Below are 21,654 nucleotides of genomic sequence, written 5' to 3'. Positions count from 1 at the left end.
AACGTGGGCTCCAGGCTCCCCGAGCACAGTCGGGCTGGAGACCCGGGCTCCTGGGTCCCAGCCCCCAAGCGTCCGGCGCTCCTCTAAGTCCGCGGCCGTGGCTCCTGTCCTCACTTCCTTCCCTTTTGGCTCCTGCTCTCGGGGCGGGCGGACGTCGGGGGGGAGCGGAAAGGGCGGGAGGGCCCGGGAGTCTGGCGGGGCGGGGGGTTGGGGGGGGCGTACAAGGGGGTGCGGAAAAGCCGGGGACGGGCTCGGTCCGGGGACGTGATCCGGGGCCGGAGACCGACGGGAACGGCAACTCGGGAGCCGCGCTGCCCCCACCCGTCCTGAGCAGGTCAGAGCCGGAGCCCCCCGTAACCCCGCCCGAGCCCGTGCTCCTGACCCCCGGTCCACACAACGCCAGGCCCTGTGTGCCCCTGCAGCGTTGCCCCCCGCCCCACCTCCCCGCGGGGCTTCCCGGCGACTACCTGGAGCCCACCTTCTGGGGCCCTGCTCACCCCTGACCCCCGCCTCCCCGCTCCTGTCTCTCCTCAGGCGCCCCCATGGCCCGACCCCGCTGACTCCTTCAGCCGGCCATGCTCCCGCGGCCCCTGCGGCTGCTGTGGGACACGAGCCCCCCTGGGGGAGTCGTGCTGAGCAGCTTCCGGAGTCGAGACCCCGAAGAGGGTGGGGGCCCCAGTGGCCGGGGCGGGGGCGGGGGGCAGGAGGAGGAAGACGACGACGACGACGACGAGGTGAGGCGCGGGCGGCATGTGTCCCGGAGACTCTCCCCGCTGCGAGTCTGTGTCCCTGCGTCTCTTCCTGCCTCAGCCCTTGCTGCGCCTCTCGCCGGAGTCGGCCCGTGTCCCCCAGCGGGGAGCCCCGGCGTTTCCGAGGTTCTGTGCGGCACAGACACTCAGGAGCCTGCCCCGTTCGCGCACGGCGCGTGTGGCTGGCTGGCCTGCGGGTCCCTAGCCCTCTCCGCCCTTGCCCGAGTGGCCCGTCCCTCCGGGCGTGGAGTCTAGGTCCCTGTCTCCCTCCGGGTGTCTGTTTGGCGGGGAGGGGTTTGTTTCCACAGTAACCCGCTCCTCCGACTTCGGGATTGGGGAGGGAACCCTTCTATTTCGTGACCCCTCCCCGCTCCGCTCCGCCGCCTGGGGCTGGGCGGAGGTGGGGAGCCGAGGCTCTCGGACCGTTGAGGGCGGTCCCGGGCCGAGTGGCTGGTGGTCACCTGCTTCTCTCCGGGGCTAGTGGCAGGAGTAGGATTCGGGCCTTAAGAAGGGCCGAAAGTTGGATTTGGGGCCCCGAGGTTTTGGACACTCTTATCCAGAGTCTGGGTGAGGACTGACTGGGTGACTAGCAGGGCTGGTTTTTCGGGATCGGTTGGGGGAGCGGCCGGGGTCACATGACTCTGTGAGTCTAAACCACCGCCCCCCCCCCCCAACACACACACACACACACACCATCCCCACTTCCCCTTCTCCTTCCTGTATTGGGATCGGCGCCGCCGCCCTGAGGGGGGTCTCCAGAGCTGAGGAGGGACCCGGAGAAAGGGGGCTAAGGGGACTTACTCTTTGGGCTTGGCTAGTTCCTGCGGGGGAGGGCGGAGCATGCGGTTGTGCCTGTGACTGAGGTTTCAGCTTCTCTAGATCGCTGCCTCAGGCTTTCTGCCTCTCTTGCTTCCCCCTCCTCCTACCTTTGCACCTGGATTCTTGGCTGTTCAAGGGTTCAGCTCTGGGGGGAAGGGGCTGCAGCGGTCACCAGGCTCAGGGTTCCTGCATTCCATCCAACTCCCCACTGCAACCCCTTAGACTCCACCGGGCCCTGAGGCGGCTTGGGGGGGGCTGTCTGGGCCCCAGTGGGGAAGACCTGGGGTCACCAGCCCCCCCAACCCCTCGTACTCGCTGGTACTGTCCCCCTCCGCAACAGGTGAGGGGCACAGAGGGAGGAGCAGGGCTTGGGGGTGAGGCTTGGGCAGTGGGGTGGGGTGTGGAACCATCTGACCTCCCCTTCTTGCTCCTCCAGGCCCCTGTGTCTGTCTGGGAGGAGGAGGAGGATGGTGCTACCTTTACAGTCACAAGTCGCCAGTATCAGCCTCTTGATTCCTTGGTGAGATTATAACTTTGATGTCTCACCTCTGACCTACCACCTCCCAGTTCCCCTGCCTCCCACTGACTTTCTGGCCAGAATACTAGGTTGGAGGTTTGGAGACTGGACTCAGCTGTGTGACTTAGTTCGAATCATTTGCTCTCTCTCAATCCTAATACAATGAGGCTGAATCATCTCCTAGGTCTGGGATTTCTCCCAGAGATCTAGCGAGGGAGAGTTGAAAAAAGGGTCAGTGGCTGGTGCTCTGTCTCCCCCAGGCCCCAAGGCCTCCTCTGCGTTCCTCCCGGAAACTCCGAGCTGGCACCCTGGAGGCCCTGGTCAGACACCTGCTGGACGCCCGTACATCAGGGGCTGACATGACCTTCACAGCAGCCTTCTTGGCCACTCACCGGGCCTTCACCTCCACGCCTGCCCTGCTAGGGCTTATGGTTGACAGGTCAGGCTACTAAAGGACCAAGGGTCATTGACATGTCTTGACTTTGTAAAGCCAGACATCCCACCCAAATAGTCAAAACCGCTAGGGTTTTGGAAAACATGGACACATAGAATCTCTTCCCTTCCCCAGGCTGGAAGCTCTTGAATCTCATCCTGCTGATGAGCTAGAGAGGACAAAAGGGTAAGTGACCCCTGAGTCTGACTTCACAGTTTTCTCCGGCCAAGCAGCAGCCTGACACCTAATCCCCGGTGAATTCCCCTTCTCCCAGGGTAGCCATCTCTGTACTGTCAACCTGGCTGGCCTCTCACCCTGAGGATTTTGGCTCTGAGGTCAAGGGTCAGCTTGACCGGCTTGAGAGCTTCTTTCTTCGGACAGGGTATGCAGCAGGGGAGGGTATTGTGGGGGGCGGCGCTGACCTCATCCGCAACCTCCGGTCCCGGGTGGACCCCCAGACCCCCGAACTTCCTAAGCCCTTGGCCCTCCCCGGCGATCCCCCTGCTGACCCCACGGATGTCCTGGTGTACCTCGCTGACCACTTGGCCGAACAGCTGACCCTGCTAGATGCGGTGAGACCCTGACCTCTGACCCCATGACCCCTGCCCCCTTACTAACCTGTCCCTAACTCCACATCCTTACCTGGCTTCCAGTCCTTCCTGGTCCAGCTCCCAGCCTCCTCTGTCCACCCAGTTTTGACCTTTCCCCATTTCCCCTTGATTGTTGCCCTTCAAACCCTATGCCCCTCTGGTTCCTTGGCCACATGAGATCCTCACACCCCTGACATTGGAAGGCTGACCTCACTTGACTATGAACTTTAACCTCTTACCTCTGCCCTGCAGGAGCTGTTTCTCAATCTGGTCCCCTCTCAGTGCCTGGGGGGCCTGTGGGGTCACAGAGACCGGCCAGGACATTCTCACCTCTGCCCATCTGTCCGGGCGACTGTCACACAGTTCAACAAGGTGGCAGGGGCAGTGGTCAGCTCTGTCCTGGGGGCTACCTCAACTGGAGAAGGGCTTGGAGATGTGACCGTACGGCCACTTCGTCCTCCCCAGAGGGCCCGGCTCTTGGAGAAGTGGATCCGCGTGGCAGAGGTACGAGAGAGACTTGGCCCTGTTGGGGATCAAGGTGTGGAAAGAGGTCCGTCCGAAAGCTGTGATCTCTGTCTGTGACCCTACAGGAGTGCCGTCTGCTCCGAAATTTCTCTTCAGTGTATGCTGTGGTATCAGCCCTGCAATCCAGCCCCATCCACAGGCTTCGGGCAGCCTGGGGGGAAGCAACCAGGTGGGGAGGACAGGGCCCTGGAGGGGAGTCAGGGCTCGGAGTCGGGAGCTGAGCTAGGCCCCTCCTCAAGGCCGCTGCCCCCCACCCCCCAGGGACAGCCTCAGAGTCTTCTCCAGCCTCTGCCAGATTTTCTCTGAGGAGGATAACTATTCCCAGAGCCGGGAGCTCCTCCTGCAGGTGAGGCCCCATTCCCTGGCATTCCTGCCATCTCCCCCCACCCCCATCCCCCATGTCACCTTGTTCTGTCACCGTCAGGAGGTGAAGCTGCAGCCCTCTCTGGAGCCAAATTCCAAGAAGTCCCCGAGGTCTGCCTCCCGGGGTGGGGTGAGTGACCACTGGGGGTGGAAGCGCTAGGGTTGGGAAGGGGGCACAGCAGGGGGAGGAGAATTAAACTTGTTCTGGGGCAGTGGGTTAGGAAAGTGCAGAGGGAGGGGGATCCCTGGGATTAGTGGCAGGGGTGACTGACCCTCTGACTTCTGACCTCAGGGTGTGGTCCCATACCTTGGCACCTTCTTAAAAGACCTCGTAATGTTGGACGCAGCCTCTAAGGATGAGCTGGAGGTCAGTAGTGTGTGTGTGTGTGTGTGTGTGTGTGTGTATTATGGTGATGGAATGAAGAGACCTCAGGGTCTGACAGGCCACCTCTTTCCAGTGCAAGGCAGAAGCAGCAGTAAGGGCCAGGACTCTGTTATTTTGGCAAATGTGCTTAACCTTCTTGTGCCTCAGTGAGCTGTAAGTGGGAGACTAGTGACAGCATCTACATCAAGCCTTTCTTATGAGGGTTGGATGAATTAATGTTGGCGAGTGCTCAGAGCACGCCTGAGGTGCAAGCATACGTACACAACGTTTGATAAATAAACCAAAGCTGGGATCTTGGGCAAGTTCCTTTTCTGATCTCTAGTTTTCTTCTCTGTAAATTGGCCACAGTTTCTACCTGTGATGTTCAATGTAAAGGGCAAGGTAGTGGGCTGAGGGTGTGATGGGTAAGAGGGGGAGGAGCGGGGGGCCAGAGAAGTCACAGAGGCCAGTGTGGGGAGAGGGGATATGCTCTCTGTGGCAGGGTTGGGACCCTCACCCCACCCCCTTCCCCTTGCAGAATGGATACATCAATTTTGACAAGCGGAGGAAGGTGAGGAGAGTGCTTGGCCATATGCCAGCCATCTGTAGCCCCATCCCAGGAAAGGGAGAGGAGGGCGAAGTCAGAGCTCCCTGGATTGGGCCTCCTGCAGTCTGTGGGCTCCTTCCTAGGAGTTTGCTGTCCTTTCTGAGCTGCGGCGGCTCCAGAACGAATGTCGTGGCTATGACCTCCGACCTGACCCCGATATCCAGCGGTGGCTACAGGGGCTCCGGCCACTGACAGAGGCGCAGAGGTGACTGGCTGGGTGCGGTTGGGACTCCAGGGCACAGGCTGAATGTGGGGGTCAGTGTGTCATGTCCTGACTTCTGCCCATTGCCCCCTCCCCAGCCATCGCGTGTCGTGTGAGGTGGAGACGCCTGGGAGCGGTGACCCACCTGCCCCGCGGGTGCTTCGGCCAACACTGGTCATCTCACAGTGGACAGAGTGAGGGAGTCAGTGGTTGGAGGGCAGTCTCTTGGGGACTTGTCCTTCTTCTTCTGATCCTCCCAATCTCCTGCCATTCCAGGGTGCTGGGTTCTGTTGGGGGTCCCACCCCCCTCGTCTCCTGGGATCGGCCCAGTGTGGGAGCAGAGGAGGTGCCTGGAACCCCCGCCCCACTGCTGACCCGGCTGGCCCAGGTGAGCTCCACTCCTGAGCCTCTGGTCTCTACACAGACCCTGACTTTGTGAATCTTTCTCCCTTGGCTTTCCTGCCTTCATGCCAGTTCTGTCTTGTTGGTCCCCAGCACATGAAGTGGCCGTCTGTCTCATCTCTGGACTCCGCCCTGGAAAGCACCCCAGCCCTGCAGAGTCCAGCTGACCCCAGCCACCTCTCTCCCCCAGCTTCCTCCCCTCGGCCTTCTCGAGGTCACCGCCGCTCAGCCTCCTGTGGTTCCCCGCTCAGTGGGGGTGCAGAAGGGGCCTCCAAGGGGCCTGGATGTGGGGGAGGGGCGCCTGGGCCAGGGACCTCTGATTGCCGAATCATCCGAGTCCAGATGGAGCTGGGGGAAGACGGCAGTGTCTATAAGAGCATCTTGGTGAGAGCTGTGGGTCAGGAGGTTGGGGGTGGAGATGATGTCTTAGGTGTCAACAGCCAAAGGGGAGGATGATTTTAGTTTTAATTGACCTTTGGTTTTAGCAGCCATGTTTTATTTTCAAAGTTACTTTGTATTAGCTGCTGCACTTTGAACTTTGGGTGTCCTCTGAGATTCTCAGAACCAACAGTGGTTTCCCCGGAGGGAACAGCCCGGCAACCATGTGGGCTGGCCCGCGGGGTACAGGGGGCCACCATGTTGGGTTTCCCTGGTAACTCAAAAGTTTGGACAAGGGCAGCCTTCTCTGTGAAGGCCATGGCAACCCACTCCAGTATTCTTGCCTGGAGAATCCCATGGACAGAGGAGCCTAACAGGGTACAGTCCACGGGGTCGCAAAGAGTTGGACACGACTTGGCAACTGAGCAGCAGCAGCAGCTTTCTCTGGGTGGGCTCACTGGCTAGGGTTGGAATGATGCAAGGCCAAGGTCATCATTGCAATTAACTGCTCTTTTGGTCTGCTGTCCTGCCAGGTGACAAGTCAGGACAAGGCTCCAAGTGTCATCAGTCGTGTCCTTAAGAAAAATAATCGTGATTCTGCGGTAGCTTCGGAGTACGAGCTAGTGCAGCTGCTCCCAGGGGAGCGAGGTCAGGGGCTGGGAGGGAAGGCAGACTCGGGAGGAGAGTGGCGCCCGCTGGTGGGAATGCTGCCACACCCAGGGGTTGTGTGGGAATGACTGTGCTTGACACCTTTTCCTGAACCTTCAGAGCTGACCATCCCCGCCTCAGCTAACGTCTTCTACGCTATGGACGGAGCCTCACACGATTTCCTCCTGCGGCAGCGGCGGCGGCGGCCCTCCAGTGCTACAGTGGGCCTCACCAGTGGCCCTTCTGCCTCGGGAACTCCCCCAAGCGAGGGAGGAGGGGGTTCCTTTCCCAGGATCAAGGCCACAGGGAGAAAGATTGCCCGGGCACTCTTCTGAGGAGGAAGCCTTGTTGGTTCATAGAATTCATGGTGGCCATTCCAAACGTGGGGAGCCATCCTGAGTGGTGGCAGTTGCCACATAGGGAAAACATCCAGAAGGGTGGCCAGCCACCCTGGGGCAGTGAAGCACCACTGGTTTACCAGACAGCCAAGACTCAGCCCTGTGAAACTGGTAATCTTGGTGCCTAAGCTGGATACCTGCGTATAGCTTCTCACGTGCCATGAATGCAGCACACAGCTAGTGCTGGGGAAAAGATCTGTTTTTGATTCCTGGCCACATCCTAGCATGCCAAGGGCCAAGGAAAGGCCTGGAAGGAGGAGGAGAGGAAAAGCCTAGAGGCTCTGAGTCCCAGGGGAAGGGAATGGCAAGAGAAAGTTTCTCGCAGGAGCCTCCTCTTCCTACTCTGGAGGTTCCTGTCGCTGTGACAACACTAATAAACCAGACACTACCTGATTGACTCCTGTCCTCAGTCTGTGCACTAGCTGCTGGGGGTGCAGAGCTGGCTGAAGGCAGACCCCATGGGAAAGGGGCCCAACCGAATCTATCCGTGAAAGCTGGATGCAGGGGCTTGGTGGGAACAGTTTCCTCAGAATGGTTTATTCCTCTCCAGCAACCTCTCCACCCCGGTCCCTTTATTGGCTCTTACATTTTTCTTCTCAGTTGTTACACACCCAAGTCAAGTATCCAATTAAAGCGATCAGTGTGAAAAACACCCTTGGCTCTGAATTCCTAAGACAATTTTAGGACAAAAAAATGGAAGAACCCCTTCATGGACAATGTACAAACTTGGAGGTCTTAGAATATCACAATGCATTATGTGCTGGGATCTGAAATCAATTTAAGCTACATTTAAACAAAGTCTAGGAAGAAAAGAGACTAAAAAGAACTAAGATGCCAGGGCTATTTTGAAGATGACAAGAAATCATCAAAAGAGGATTACCATGTTCCATTCTGGGGTTGCAGGTTAGAGAATTGTGAGTTTTTCAATTTAACTTTTCCCCAAATTGTCTCACTGTCAATGCCCTTTTCTTGGTTGCTTCCAATCAAGAGAAGAGAGTTAAGGCTTGCATATACAGGCAAGAATTAGGTTTGAGACATTTCGGATTTTAGTCTCAAGAAAGAAGGGTTACTCTGCCACACAGAAATTCCAGTGCAAGAATCTGGATCTGAGAGAGTAATGCAGGCAATGTAGGGGTGAGGGGGAAGGGACCAGAGGAAAGGATGGAGACAATACAACAGAAGTGGCTGGTCAGAACACGCCAGGTATTTTCACATTTTATTAGCTACAGTATAGACCCTAGAGCTGCCTCATTCCTTCCCCTCCCCCACCCCCCAGGACAGGGTCAGGCTTTCCCAGGAGCTCCTGCCTTTGCCGCCTGCGCCCGCTGAAACTCCTGCTGCAGCTGAGCAAGGGTCTCCCTCTGTTGTTCTGACTGCTGCTCTAGGTCTCGGAGCTGGGATTCATATCGCTTACTGAGGAAAGGCAAAAAAGCAAATAAGGAGAAGTTAGTGAGACTTGCTCTTGAGGGTGCTGAAGACAAGGAGATTGGTGAGAAACTTGAGCTCTAAGGGGAGTATGAAGAAAAGGGATGGAGTTGAAAGACCTGCTCAAATGGGGGCTACTCTAGAGAATGACTCTACAAAGGTTTCTCAACACCTTTATCCCAACGGATCAGGTACATCACAGTGGGGTGGAAGGAAGACTCACATCTCAGCTGTGATGTAGTCCAGCCTTTTCCCCACTGTGGCCCGAGCTTCCCCAAGCTCCTGTTTGACCAACACGGGCCCCAGAAGTTTAAACACCACGTTGGATCCATCCAGCAAGGCCAGTTCCTGATGGAGGAGTGGGAAAAACATGATCAGAATCACTTCCAGGACAGGTCCCTCCTCGCCCCACAAATCTCAGTCTCTCACCTCCTTCACGATATTATTTTCTGTTAGTTGTGCCTCTAGTTTCTGCCTCCCTGACATGGATTTACTCAAGTCTGGCGGATGAAAAGGTTTGTTTAGAGACATCTCATGTGCCACCCGATCACCACAATCCTGGTGAGAACGTACAGCTGAGGAAGCAGCCAAGGATGGGCAGGCGGGACAGGGAATGGGAAGAATACAGAGAAGGGGAAGGAGCCGCAGGCTGGGGCCGGGGGTGGGACAGAATGCATTATTCGGGTGTAGACTTGGGTTGTGAGGGAATTGCCGCGAGGTCACCCCTACCCTGCTCCCTTACCCTTCTGCAGCTGTTGATATTTCTCCACTTCTCCCTGCAGCTTCTTCTGGATTAGCTCAGCCATGGCGGGGACGAAAGCCTGCGGGTAGCAGCAGAGGGGCGCTGGGTCTCGCTCTGGAAGGTACCCGGGCTCCCCTTTCTGGCCTGCGGAGGTGACAGCCCTCTTGAGAGGCAGCCCCTCGGGGCACCCACTGCAGTCTCTCCTCGTCCGGGATATCGACTCACCCCCGGCCTCAGGGAGTGGCAGAACCCCGAACTCTTCAACCGAACCGCTCCCCGACTCACGCTCTCACTTCAGTATTGATGAACCCGGAAGTAAATAGAGAATGCTGGGGAAAGACGGCACCGGAAGCTGTCATCTGACGCACGCCGGGAAATGTAGTTCTAACATGGTCGATGTGTGGTGTTCTGCTAAAAAGACCAGACGCGGAAGGATTTAAGGCAAGATGGAGAAACCGAGATGGGAAAAGAAACTGCACGGTTGCTTGGGTCTTGACCTCGGAGTGCCCGTCTTTCATCACTTGGGCATAAGTTGCCTCACTGGGGTCCTTGGTCCCGCCCCTCATTGGGGAGCGCGCCCTCATTAAAGATGGCGCCTGGGAGGCTTCGACCTGGAACGGCGCTGATTGGATGAGTCTCGGAGGACTTCCGGGAGTTTTCCATCCGACTGTGGAACTGTGGAGAGGAGTTTGCACGTGGATCGTGGTTCTAGTGGGCTAGATGGAGACAGTCCCCGAGCCGGGCAGTAATGTCCCACCCAAGAAGGACAGACTGCAGACCAAGAAGAAGGTAGGGATCTCCTTGGGGTGGAAGGGAAGTTTTTAGTTGCGGGGTTCGAGGGGCGGGGCGAAGGGCCGCGGAATACGAGGGATCCTGCTCTGCTGGTAGAAACTACGGCGATACTGGGAGCAAGAGACCACTGGGACAGCTGCCGGAGCTTCTCCAGGTCCCCCTCGTAAGCGGAAGAGGAATCGAGAGCTCCGCCCCCAGAAGCCAAAGAAAAATGACACCTCAAAGAAGTTTCGGATCTCGAAGAAGCCCCGAGAACTGAAGAGTCCGAGGCCTCAGCGGAGCTTATCTGGGGTGAGCCTGGGACCTCCCGGGGTGCCGAGGCAAGTCGTCCTGTGCTTTCAGGGTCGGGGGGTTGGGGTCAGCTCGAGCCTGTTTCTCAATTGCCTCCTCCCTGCCGCAGGCCCAGGACCCATTTGCAGGTCCCGCCCCCGTCAGTGTGGAGGTGGTTCAGAAGTACTGTCGCATTGACAAATCCAAGGAGGTGAGGACTAGTCGGAGAGTGGGGAGCGGTTGCAGGAGGGAGTGTCTGGGTGAGTTGAATGGAGGCGGGGCTCTCCTGTGACCCCCACATCCCTTTGTCCTTCTCTCACTCCATCCGCACCACCGATGTTGTAGCTACCACATCCGAAGACCAAGACGCGAAGCCGACTTGTGGTGGCTGAAGCCCAAGAAGAGGAAACAAGTGTCAGAGCTGCTCGATCTGAGCTTCTGCTTACTGAAGAACCTGGGTGAGTGGACCCTGATGTGGGCCTCCCCAACCCCTGCTTTCTGGGGCTCTCATTTCTGATTGTGATGCTGGGACACCCACTTCTTATTAGGAAGCTTTAATGCAACTCTCACACTCACTTACAGGTTTCTGGAAGGAGAGGATGGGGAGGACACGGCGAAGATTCGCCAGGCTGACATCGTGGAGGCTGTGGACATTGCAAGTGCAGCCAAAGTGAGCCTGAGAATGGCAAAGGGGCCAGCGGGTCGACTGATCGTGCAGAATAAGATGGGAGTGGGGACTAGAAAATTCCTGAAAGGAACCAACTCTCTTTTTTCTTTTTTTCACTGTTCCCTTCTCCAGCATTTTGACTTGAACTTGAGGCAGTTTGGACCCTACAGGCTAAATTATTCTAGAACTGGGAGGTAAGGTTGAATTCCATTGACTTTAGCCTAGTCCATCTCAGCCATAGCAGTGTACATCTGGGTTGTTGACGTGGGGAGGGTCTTGTTATTTGCTTGCATGTGTGATAAGCTTGTGTGGTAACATCTCTCCTCCCACCTGGAGAGGAGGAGCTGGCGTGGGACAGACCCTTGAGTCCGGGCGCCTGCCCTACACACACGCCTTGAACTGACACCCTGCCTGTCCTCCACCTTCAACAGACACCTGGCTTTTGGAGGACGCCGGGGTCATGTGGCTGCCCTCGACTGGGTAACAAAGAAGCTTATGTGTGAGATCAACGTCATGGAGGCAGTGCGGGACATCCGGTCAGTGGCCTTGGTCAGCGGCCGGTGGGGATGAGACAGCCCGTCACTGATCAGTCGACAGCTGGTGACTCCCTTTCACATTGCTCCGCTCCTCCGCCCCTCTCAGGTTTCTGCATTCTGAGGCACTGCTCGCTGTTGCCCAGAACCGCTGGCTTCACATTTACGACAACCAGGGCATAGAGCTCCATTGCGTCCGCCGCTGTGACCGGGTCACCCGACTTGAGTTCCTGCCTTTCCACTTCCTCCTGGCCACAGCTGTGAGTGACTGGAGTGCAGGGACCAGATGGCAGCCCTGAGAAGACCGTCCCTCCCCTGGGGCCCCAGTAGGGGGAGGACAGAGGGCAATCCGGTCTCCTTCCCTCTCTCTCTCACAGTCAGAGACAGGGTTTCTGACCTACCTGGACGTGTCAGTGGGAAAGATCGTGGCAGCTCTGAATGCTCGGGCTGGACGGCTCAGCGTCATGACTCAGAACCCTTACAATGCCGTCATCCATCTCGGACACAGTAATGGTTGGTGCCTGGCAGAACTTTAACCCTCACCATCCTGTCTTGCTTTTCTTTTTGGCCATGTCATGTGGCTTGTATGATCTTGGTTCCCTGACCGGGGATTGAACCTTGGCCCACAGCAGTGAAAGCTGAGTCCCACCCGCTGGATCATCAGGGAATGCCCCAGCTTTTCGTCTATATTTGTACTTAACGAGTCCCTTCAGGTTGCCCCTCTGTTCCCCTCTTTTCTTACCTCTTGGCCCCGAATCCCCCTCTTTTGCAGGTTTAATCGCCTCAGCACCCTATTAGTAACTTCTGCTCTTCTCTGGTGCACAGGGACTGTGTCTTTATGGAGCCCAGCCATGAAGGAGCCACTGGTAAAGATTCTCTGTCACCGAGGTGGAGTCCGGGCTGTGGCAGTAGATTCTACAGGCATGTAAGTCAGTTGTTTGGGCCTGAGGTGCTGGGGCTGGGGGCGGGGGGCGTGGGGTGGTGTCTCAGCTTGAGAGAAAGTCCTCAAAGGTAGTGCGCCTTTGGGAGCACAGACTCTGCACCCAAGCTGGCCTTAAATCCTGGTGTTACCCCTTACCAACCATGTTGGCAGGCATGTTAGGTGACCTCGGTGTACATGGTCTTCACCCTGAGACTGGGGATATGAGTATCTTGCTCAAGGGCCAGAAGACTTTAAGGGGCCCGATAGTAAATATTTTAGGCTTTGTTGGTAACGGAGCACAACTGAGTGCTTTATGTAGGTTCTTAAATAACAAGAGAAGAAACAATGGATGCCAAATTATTAATGAAATGAGAAAAAGAATTGAATGCAATATTTGTGTAATATAGGTCTACTCTTGGAAATAATTGGATTCCTGTTTTTGTTTGTTTTTCTGCCATGCCATGTGGCATGCAGGATCTTCAGTTTTCCAACCAGGGATGGAACCTGCCCCCCCTTGCATTGGAATTGTAGAGTCCTCACCCCTGTACTGCCAGGGAAATCCATGAATTCCTGTTTTTGAGCATAGCACTTAGTTTAGTTGAGGTTCAAAGTTAGTGTTCCAAATCATCCAACTCAACTGCAAATGTTGATCTACAGCTGCCAATTTGTGAAGAGGTTTTGGGTATTTTGGGCTTCCCTGGTGGCTCTGACGGTAAAGAATCTGCCTGCAATGCAGGAGACCCGGGTTTGATCCCTTGGTCAGGAAGATCGCTTGGAGAACAGAATAGTTACCCACTCTAGTATTCTCGCCTGGCGAATTCCATGGACAGAGGAGCCCAATAGGCTGCAGTCCATGAGGTCACAAAGAGTCAGATACAACTGAGTGACTAACACTTTGACTTTTGAGTATTTTATCTTTGCAAACATCTTTTCACACAGATAGATGATAAGACGGATGGTGCTTGAAATGCTCTGAAGTGATGTGTGTCACTGAGATTATAGTGTTCTGGGCAGCAGTGCAAAGAGATAAGATGTGGTGTCTGCTTGACCACAATACTGTGCTACCTTAGCACAAAAAGCAGCCACAGAATAAGTAACCAAATGAGTGTAGCTGTGTCCCAGTTCAGTTCATTTGCTCACTCGTGTCTGACTCTTTGCGACCCCATGGATTGCAGCAGGCCAGGCCTCCCTGTCCATCACCAACTCCCGGAGTTTACTCAAAACTCATGTCCATTGAGTCGATGATGTCATCCAACCATCTCATCCTCTGTCGTCCCCTTCTCCTCCTGCCTTCAATCTTTCTCAGCATCAGGGTCTTTTCCAATGAGTCACTTCTTCGCAGCAGGTGGCCAAAGTATTGGCATTTCAGCTTCAGCATCAGTCCTTCTAGTGAATACTCAGGACTGATTTCCTTTAGGATGGACTGGTGTGATCTCCTTGCAGTCCAAGGGACTCTCAAGGGTCTTCTCCAACACCAGATTTCAAAAGCATCAATTCTTCAGCACTCAGCTTTCTTTATAGTCCAACTCTCACATCCATACATGACCACTGGAAAAACCATAGCCTTGACTAGATGGACCTTTGTTGGCAAAGTCATGTCTCTGCTTTTCAATATGCTGTCTAGGTTAGTCATAACTTTTCTTCCAAGGAGCAAGTGTCTTTTAATTTCATGGCTGCAATCACCATCTGCAGTGATTTTGGAGCCCAGAAAAATAGTCTCTCACTGTTTCCCCATCTATTTGCCATGAAATGATGGGACCAGATGCCATGATCTTCGTTTTCTGAATGTTGAGCTTTAAGCCAACTTTTTCACTCTCATCAAGAGGCTCTTTAGTTCTTCTTTGCTTTCTGCCATAAGGGTGGTGATAGCTGCATATCTGAGGTTATTGATATTTCTCCTGGCAATCTTGATTCCGGCTTGTGCTTCATCCAGCCTAGCATTTCTTATGATGTACTCTGCACGTAAGTTAAATAAGCAGGGTGACAATATACAGCCTTGACGAACTCCTTTTCCTCTTTGGAACCAGTCTGTTGTTCCATGTCCAGTTCTAACTGTTGCTTCCTGACCTGCATACAGATTTCTCAAGAGGCAGGTCAAGTGGTCTGGTATTCCCATCTCTTTAAGAATTTTCCAGAGTTTGTTGTGGTCCACACATTCAAAGGCTTTGGCATAGTCAATAAAGCAGAAGGAGATGTTTTTCTGGAACTCTCTATTGCTGTGTCCCAGCATGACTTTATTTATGAACACTGACACTGGAGTTTTCAAATAATTTTCACGTCTTGAAATATATTTCTTCTGATGTTTTTCCCAACCACTTAAAAATGTGAAAACCATTCTGTAGAGCTTGTAGGCTCTACAGAAAGTGGTGGGCTGGTTTTGTTGACTCATGGGCCGTAGTTTGCCAAGCTTGGCCTTCAGTTAGGAAACTGTTGTAGATGTGAACACCAGTCAAGGTATTCAGAGGTGCACACGGTGCCTGGTAGGTGGGGAGCGCTGTTTCATCATCGTCGTAAAGACGACTGTTCTCTTTAGGTCTGGCTGGTGCTGTGGGGGCTTTGGGGTGGCCAGTCCGCTTTGAATTTCCACCCTTCCTGAGAGACTATTTGCGTTTCCACAGCTGTTTTGTCTGGTTTGTATTGTATGTATGTCTGGATCTGGCAGACTTTCCCACAAGTTCCCACGTGTTTTTCTTAAATTCTTTGATCCATCAGGCATTCATTGGGTGCCAGCTGTAGGCTGGGTTCTGGGGGTAGAAGGATGAATCTGCCCTGGTGGGGTGTTCCAGTTACACTTTATTTACAACCACAGCTGAGGAGTTGGCGGGCCGGGCGAAACCCTCAGGTTCTGCTCAGTCGTCTCCCATCTCCCCACCGTTACCGTGTCCGTCGCTGGATGCTGCACCCCCGCCCACAGCTTCTCCCGGCCTGCTCCCTTTCTGCCACATTGCCCTCACCCAGAACACGACTTCTTGCTAGCTGTCCCCATAGCTTCGTGTTCTTCAGCCATCAGTCATGGCAGACGCAGAATCACTGTTGGCTGAGCGCTCCTCGGGAGCCCAGGCCCTGCTGGTGGCTTTGGCTGCATCGCCCCATTACTGCTCACGACCTGTGAAGCCCTTGCTGCTTTTCCCCTCCAGGGTCTGCTGCTTCCAGTCCTTGCCACCTCACAGTTCCAGCCTCTGGTTCTTCCTTCTTTTAGGGTGTCCTATCGGAATACTTCTTCCCACATGGCTTTCTTCCGCATATACCACCACTCAGGAAATCAGAATGCAGAAGCCCAGTGGCTGTGGAAAGCCTGCTGACTGCTCAGGCCCCCGGGGCCCTCTGGTTGTGTCTTTGTGGATTAGTGGTTTGGTTCTTCCCCTTTACTCCAGGTCTGTGCCAGTCTGGATCTAGGAGAGTGGGGGCCTCTTCCAGGGCCTTCTGCCTTCTATGGGCCCCTGGACCCAAGCTGGACTTGGCCTTCCCTGGGCTGCCTAGGTCAGCTGCTTCTGCTCAAGGCTCCGTCAGTTGTTCACAGAGGTTTGGCCAACAGCCCAATGCCAAACAGCTCTGGTTCTTGACTTTGGGCCCACTCGTGTAGCTCTGGTCCTCCTCAGGGCTGCCTCAGACCGGCCACAGGGGCTCCAGAGATGCCGCGGGCTGTCATCCTCAGCAGGCTTCCTGGAAGCTTGCATTAGGATTGGACTGGACCCTCAGAGTTGATCTGTTTCTTGCAAGTTCAGTAGGATGGTGGCATGGTCTGGATGCCCATCTGGCTACCAGGTGGGTGTCTGCACAGAGGCTTCCAGAGGTGGGTGTGGGGGGCAGGAGCCAGCGGGTGCCCTTGAGTTGTTGGCCCAGTGAAGGCTGTGACCTGTGTCCCAGGAGCCCTCAGCAAGTCCTGGTTTGTGCTCATGACCTCTCCCTCGGGTGGAGCTGGGCCCTGTCTGTCTTGTCAGGACAGGTATCCAGCTAGGTCTTGCATCAGTCCCATCACAGGCCAAGTCTCTGCTCAGAGGAGCGCCTTAGTGTTTTCTTCCTGGGCTCACAGTCAAGGTTAAAATGTGAGTCTTCAGCGTCTGCCAAACAGACATGCCCTGACCTGGCTGGCCACCCTTCAGCATCTCTGAGCAACTTGAATATCCATAGAAACTCCAGTCTCTGAAAGTAAATGTCTTATGCGGTACACACATCCTTAAGAGGACTTTTGACAATTCTTTTTTAATTTAACTATATAGGGTCTTAGCTGTATCACATAGGACCTTTCTAGTTGTACTGAGCAGGCTTGGTTGCTCCATGGCATGTGGGATCTTAGTTCCCAGACCAAGGATCGAATCTGTGTCCTCTGCATTACAAAGCTGATTCTTAACCACTGGGCCACCAGGCAAGTCCCTTTCTCCAGAGGATCTGGTCACCAACCTTGCCCTTCCTCCTTCTAGCGAAAGGGGTCTTCTAGCGCATCACTTCCTTGCTTTCTAAGGTTTTCTCGGGTCCATGCAGCCTCCACCTCTTGGCCTGTCACTGCCAGAGAGCCACTTTGGGGACTGTCGGTCTCCCATCTGACCTTCAGGAGCCTCTGCAGTTTGTCCCCGCCTGGCCATATTCCACCAGCCGGGAAAACAAACTCATTTCCATCTTCCTGTGTCCACAGTCTGATGTTCATTTATTTAAACCTGCTGTGTGTCTCTGTTTCTTACGCTTTTTTAAAGTGAGTTTCATTTAAACCTTTTCAGTTTTCAGCTACAATCTTTAAATTGCTCCTTGTGCTTTCTATTTTTATCCTTGCCCGTGCTGGGTCTTCACTGCTGCGTGGGCTTTTCTCTAGTTGCGGTGAGCAGGCTTCTCATTCGGTGGTTTCTCTTGCGGACCATGGGCTTCAGGGCACGAGGGTCTCAGTAATTGGGGCATGTGGGCTCAACTCTCAGGTTCTAGAGCACAGGCCCAGCTGCTCCGCGGCATGTGGGATCTTCTCAAATCAGGGACTGAACCCTTGTCTCCTGTATCGGCAGGGAGATTCTCCAGCACTGAGCCACCAGGGAAGCCCTCTTGTGCTTTCTTCACTTGATCTTAGCCAAAAGGCTGAGAAGCAATCCTCTTGTGCTTTCTTGATTATTACCTAGAATGGCTCAAGTCCCACAAAGCCCTCCCTGACCATTGCCATCAGCCTTTCCTTCTGCTGACTGCTGGGCTGCCTGTCTGTGTGATGTGACCTCACACCTGAGTGTAGATTGTCACATGCATCCTCCCTTTCATTCACATGTGGTGAGAAAAGACAGTAAAGACACAGCTCTGACTTGAATTCTAGCTCCACCACTCACCCCAATACTTCAGTTTCCTCTCTGTAAAAGGGAAATGAAAAGAGGTGGTGGTGGTAGTGGTTCCGTCCTTATCAGTCATCTTCTCCCCCAGCAGACCTGATGCTTCATGCTGTGATTAACTTCCCTCTCTCACTCCCAGGCACATGGCCACCTCTGGCCTGGACCACCAGCTGAAGGTCTTCGACCTGCGAGGGACGTTCCAGCCTCTGAGCGCTCGGACCCTGCCCCAAGGTGCAGGGCACCTGGCGTTCTCCCAGCGGGGACTGCTGGCAGCGGGAATGGGCGATGTGGTCAACATTTGGGCAGGACAGGGCAAGGCCAGCCCTCCTTCCCTGGAGCAGCCCTACCTCACGCACCGGCTCTCGGGCCACGTGCACGGCCTTCAGTTCTGCCCCTATGAGGATGTGCTGGGAGTGGGGCACAGCGGGGGCATCACCAGCATGCTGGTCCCTGGTGAGCAGGCAGGGCTGGGGCTCCAAGCGGTGACCTCGAAATGGAGGCTTTTGTGGGCTGGACCCTGAGACAGCAGGGGGCTCCTGTCACGCTGGAGCAGGTTCCTGTTATAGTTCCACGTGCCCCCTCTCCCTCCAGGGGCTGCCGAACCCAACTTCGACGGCCTGGAGAGTAACCCATACAGGAGCCGGAAGCAGCGGCAGGAGTGGGAGGTGAAGGCGCTGCTAGAGAAGGTGAGGATGCGCCTGCGCCCCCGCGGGCTGGGGCGGGGGGTCTTAGGAAGAAAGGATTTCAGCAGTGCCTCTGCTTTCTGTCCCTCTTTGGTGTCACCTTCCTGTGGATCCTTACCCGTCCGTCCCTCTGTGTTGCATCCAGGTGCCCGCCGAGCTCATCTGTCTGGATCCACGAGCCCTGGCAGAGGTCGATGTCATCTCTTTGGAGCAGGCAAAGAAGGAACGGGCAGAGAGGCTGGTACGGAGCGGGGCTCCGAGGGCCCGGGCGCCCCTTCCCACCACGTCCCATCCCCACTGCATCCTCAGAAGCACAGCTCCCTGCCCCAGAGGCTGCTGCAGCTTTCACCTCCTTCCCCTTCCTCAGGGCTACGATCCCGATGCCAGGGCTCCCTTCCAGCCAAAGCCAAAGCAGAAAGGTCGCAGCTCGACCGCGAGTCTGGTAAAGAGGAAGAGGAAGGTCATGGACCAGGAGCACAGGGTGAGCGGGCACCGGGGGCGGGCTGGGCATCCCAAGGGGAACGCCCTCCTGCTGGCCCCGCTGGCCTCATCCACCTGCCACTTCTCACCTGTCTCTCCCTACCCAGGACAAAATCCGCCAGAGCCTGGAGCAGCAGCTGCAGAAGCAAGAGAAGGCCAAGCCCACGGGGGCCCGGCCGTCGGCCCTGGACAGATTCCTGCGCTGAGTCAGGCTCCCGGACCCGGGAGAAACATTCTCTCCCCACGCCCACCTGTGGGGAATTACCCGTCCCTGGAATGAGGAGGGAGCAGGGAGCCCCCTTCCTCCTGGGGAGGACAGCTGGTTCCTGGGGTGGGGGGTGGTCGGTATTAAAAAGGAACGTGGACTTTTGGATACCGTGTCTCAATCATCCCGTGAACCTGTCCCCTGCCTGCGTGCACCCTGGGGCTACTCTTGGACGTGAGGGGCTGTGTCTCCCCTCTGGCCCCACCCGTCTTGTGGGCGCTGTGGCCTCGTCCAGCTCCCTAAGGCCTTCCTCCAGGGAGAGGTATGCTCCAAGTCCCTGGAGATGGCCTTCCCCACCAGCAGGCTCTGGTAGCCTCTGGGTTTCCCAGGATTGTGTTCTGAGAGTCCTGGACCACACACTCAAAGAAGAAAAAAGACAAGTTTATTGAGGGGCCTATGCCCCTCCCCTGCCATGGCTGGAGAGAACAAGCCAGCGTGTGTGGTTCTTCCTGAAGACCATCTCTGGGGCTGGCAGGCCAGGCAGCCCCCTAGGTCCCTCCTGTGACCCTCAGTCTTCAGTGACAGCCCGAGCACCTGTGTGGAGCAGCTTGCTCAGCTGCAGCCAACTAGCGCTCCTGCTTTGGGCCTGGGAGAAAGAAAGGTGGGGGGGGGTGCTGGCTGGACCCTCCATTCCACACCCCTCTCCTGGGTGCCCAGGCCCTCTCAGCTGTGAAGCCAAGCTATTAACCGGCATCGCAGGATGCCCAGGAGCCCCTGGAGCCAGGAGCAGAAAGGTACAGTTCTTTCCGCATCAGAGCCACCCACTAGCTTCCAGGCTTCCTGCATCTCCCAGGGGTCCAACTTGTGCGATGTCAGAAGGAATTTCCCATAGCAGCACCGATCCAGGGGGTAGTGGGTGGCACCAGCCAGCTTGACACAGTGGGTTGGGGCAAGGCCTCCTCGGCGGGCACTTAACCCCACAAAAACATCCTCCAGGGGCAGAAGGGGTGCCCGGCTGGCCACCTTCAGGATAAGCTGCACAGCAGAAGCTGATAGCACATAGCCCGTGCCTGAGGCGTAGGGGGGAAAGGGGCCCCAGGAGGGAGGCCACTGCTCCTCCGATACCTGGTGCTTGCCTCCCGGTGACCGAGAGGGCTGCACCCGCCAATGCACGCGACCCAAGTACAAGAGAGGCACTGGCTGGCTCCCCAAGGTGGGGCTTCCGTCCCACTTCTCATCTCCAGCCTTCGCCTTTCTCGGGGGCCCCACGCCCGTCTCCCATTGCTCCCAGCGGCCTCCCCGCCTGACCAGCTCCGACACCAGTTCGGGGACGTTGACGAACACATCATCGTCGGTCTTGAGGATGTAGCGGGCCGTGGGGCAGTGTCTGTCGGCCCAGCTCAGCCCGCTGAGGGTCTTGAGGGTGAGGTTGCGGTAGGAGTCCTGGAAGGCTGCCTGCATGATGTCCCCGTGGGCCGCCGACTCCCACACCAGGTCGCTCCCGCGCGACCCCCAGCCGGGCTCTCCCAGCAGGAAAACAGTCTGCACCCTGAGCCCGCGGACCTCGCGCAGGCGGCCCCAGGAGGCCCGGATGGCGTTTCTCTGGTTCAGGTTGTCCGGGGCGGTGCAGACCAGGATCAGGAGGAAGGGAGGGGGGCCGGGCGCGCCGCACGCCGCCTCGTTGGGGATCAGGAGGCGGGGCAGGGCCAGGGGCGGCCCGGGCGAGGCCGGGCCGGGGAGCAAGGAGGCCAGGGAGAGGCTCAACAGCTCCTCCCCGAGGCCGGAGGGCCCAAAGAGGGTCCAGACGAGCAGGAGCAGCAGGGCGGCCAGGAGCAGGCGCCGGGACAAGCCGGGGCGCATGGTGCGGCGCGGCCAGAGGGCACCTGGGGGGAGAGACCGGGCGTGGTTAGAGGCCGCGGAGCGCGGTTCTCAGACAGCGGCCTGCAGCGAGCCACCCCCGGGACGGGGCGGCGGCCGGTGCCGACGCCCTAAGCTGCCCTCGCGGCGGGGCCCGCGGGGACGTTACCTGGTCGGCGCGGCCGACAAGGCCCGGCTCCATGGCCGGCCGTCTCCGCTCGCCGCCCCTCCCCGCCGGAAGGCGTGGCGTGCGCAGCCCCCGCCGGAAGCTCCGCGGCTGCGCGCTTGGCGGAACACAGACTGGAGGGAGCGGGGGGTGCGCAAGGGGGGTCTTTGCCCAAAACGGGAAGCGGGTTTGGATCCGCGGGCCTCGGCCACATCGGCCGGACGCCGTGCGGCCGGCGCCTCCCCACACCCACCCCCGCGCGGCGGGGCTCAACGTTTCCAGGTCACCAACACCAGCATCTCCAGCCTTCGGAGACGTACGGCGGTCAATACGCAGATACTCACCTAACCGGCCGCTGGCTAGGCTCAGCTACCTGCGCAAGCCCCAACACCCCGCCAGCCAGCAAGGGGAAGCCGGGCCTTGGAATGTCCGAGAGCGCCCCCTCGAGGGTGAATGTGCAGCTCCTCCCTCTACCCACCTGGAGAGTGGCACCAATAGGTAAAAGGTTGCTTCTGGTAAGGGGGTGTGGCAACAGCATAGCTTTAATCAAGACCAAGAGTGTTAGGAGCTCTCTAGAATATACCTGTCAACGCAGGGGACACAGACCCCACCCCAGG

At 56.8% G+C, this 21,654-nt stretch overlaps 4 protein-coding genes across 10 annotated transcripts; 2 read left to right on the top strand and 2 right to left on the bottom strand.

Moving 5' to 3' along the window:
* The first annotated feature begins 194 nt into the window (after positions 1–194).
* RGL2 (ral guanine nucleotide dissociation stimulator like 2) lies at positions 195–7,392 on the top strand. Of its 5 annotated transcripts, XM_019985216.2 has the most exons (18): positions 195–334; positions 535–734; positions 2,005–2,088; positions 2,346–2,524; positions 2,654–2,704; positions 2,793–3,090; positions 3,361–3,612; positions 3,699–3,802; positions 3,895–3,979; positions 4,058–4,126; positions 4,289–4,363; positions 4,899–4,931; positions 5,051–5,172; positions 5,268–5,363; positions 5,446–5,557; positions 5,665–5,955; positions 6,483–6,597; positions 6,718–7,392. In XM_019985216.2, the coding sequence occupies exons 2-18, from the start codon at positions 576–578 to the stop codon at positions 6,930–6,932; spliced, it is 2,340 nt and encodes a 779-aa protein (XP_019840775.2). In that variant the 5' UTR covers positions 195–334; positions 535–575; the 3' UTR covers positions 6,933–7,392. The 5 variants fall into 5 exon arrangements, with proteins under 5 accessions (XP_019840775.2, XP_070633921.1, XP_070633922.1 ...); XM_070777820.1 differs by lacking the exon at positions 6,483–6,597 and having other exon boundaries at positions 6,718–6,887; XM_070777821.1 differs by lacking the exons at positions 195–334; positions 2,346–2,524 and having other exon boundaries at positions 597–734.
* Positions 7,393–8,177: 785 nt separating this feature from the next.
* On the bottom strand, positions 8,178–9,506 carry PFDN6 (prefoldin subunit 6). 2 transcript variants are annotated; one of them, XM_019985247.2, is made up of 5 exons: positions 9,388–9,506; positions 9,163–9,241; positions 8,850–8,920; positions 8,644–8,768; positions 8,178–8,408 (listed from the first exon to the last, which is right to left on the bottom strand). In XM_019985247.2, exons 2-5 carry the CDS (start codon positions 9,224–9,226, stop codon positions 8,279–8,281), a joined length of 390 nt encoding a protein of 129 aa, XP_019840806.1. In that variant the 5' UTR covers positions 9,227–9,241; positions 9,388–9,506; the 3' UTR covers positions 8,178–8,278. The 2 variants fall into 2 exon arrangements, with proteins under 2 accessions (XP_019840806.1, XP_019840807.1); XM_019985248.2 differs by having other exon boundaries at positions 9,163–9,306; positions 9,388–9,491.
* Positions 9,507–9,786: 280 nt separating this feature from the next.
* WDR46 (WD repeat domain 46) lies at positions 9,787–19,182 on the top strand. The gene is made up of 15 exons (XM_019985230.2): positions 9,787–9,951; positions 10,051–10,245; positions 10,355–10,435; positions 10,570–10,682; positions 10,807–10,894; positions 11,024–11,085; positions 11,323–11,427; positions 11,534–11,684; positions 11,802–11,937; positions 12,250–12,349; positions 17,786–18,099; positions 18,238–18,332; positions 18,475–18,570; positions 18,697–18,810; positions 18,917–19,182. The coding sequence occupies exons 1-15, from the start codon at positions 9,883–9,885 to the stop codon at positions 19,013–19,015; spliced, it is 1,818 nt and encodes a 605-aa protein (XP_019840789.2). The 5' UTR covers positions 9,787–9,882; the 3' UTR covers positions 19,016–19,182.
* Positions 19,183–19,434: 252 nt separating this feature from the next.
* B3GALT4 (beta-1,3-galactosyltransferase 4) lies at positions 19,435–21,501 on the bottom strand. Of its 2 annotated transcripts, none has more exons than XM_070777826.1 (2): positions 21,382–21,501; positions 19,435–20,897 (listed from the first exon to the last, which is right to left on the bottom strand). In XM_070777826.1, the coding sequence occupies exon 2, from the start codon at positions 20,872–20,874 to the stop codon at positions 19,738–19,740; it is 1,137 nt and encodes a 378-aa protein (XP_070633927.1). In that variant the 5' UTR covers positions 20,875–20,897; positions 21,382–21,501; the 3' UTR covers positions 19,435–19,737. The 2 variants fall into 2 exon arrangements, with proteins under 2 accessions (XP_070633927.1, XP_070633926.1); XM_070777825.1 differs by lacking the exon at positions 21,382–21,501 and adding an exon at positions 21,041–21,148.
* Positions 21,502–21,654: the final 153 nt, after the last annotated feature.

Source organism: Bos indicus, chromosome 23, assembly GCF_029378745.1.
Source record: "Bos indicus isolate NIAB-ARS_2022 breed Sahiwal x Tharparkar chromosome 23, NIAB-ARS_B.indTharparkar_mat_pri_1.0, whole genome shotgun sequence".
In the NCBI taxonomy this organism is placed as follows: domain Eukaryota; kingdom Metazoa; phylum Chordata; class Mammalia; order Artiodactyla; family Bovidae; genus Bos; species Bos indicus.
This window is presented reverse-complemented; position numbering and strand designations above follow the sequence as displayed.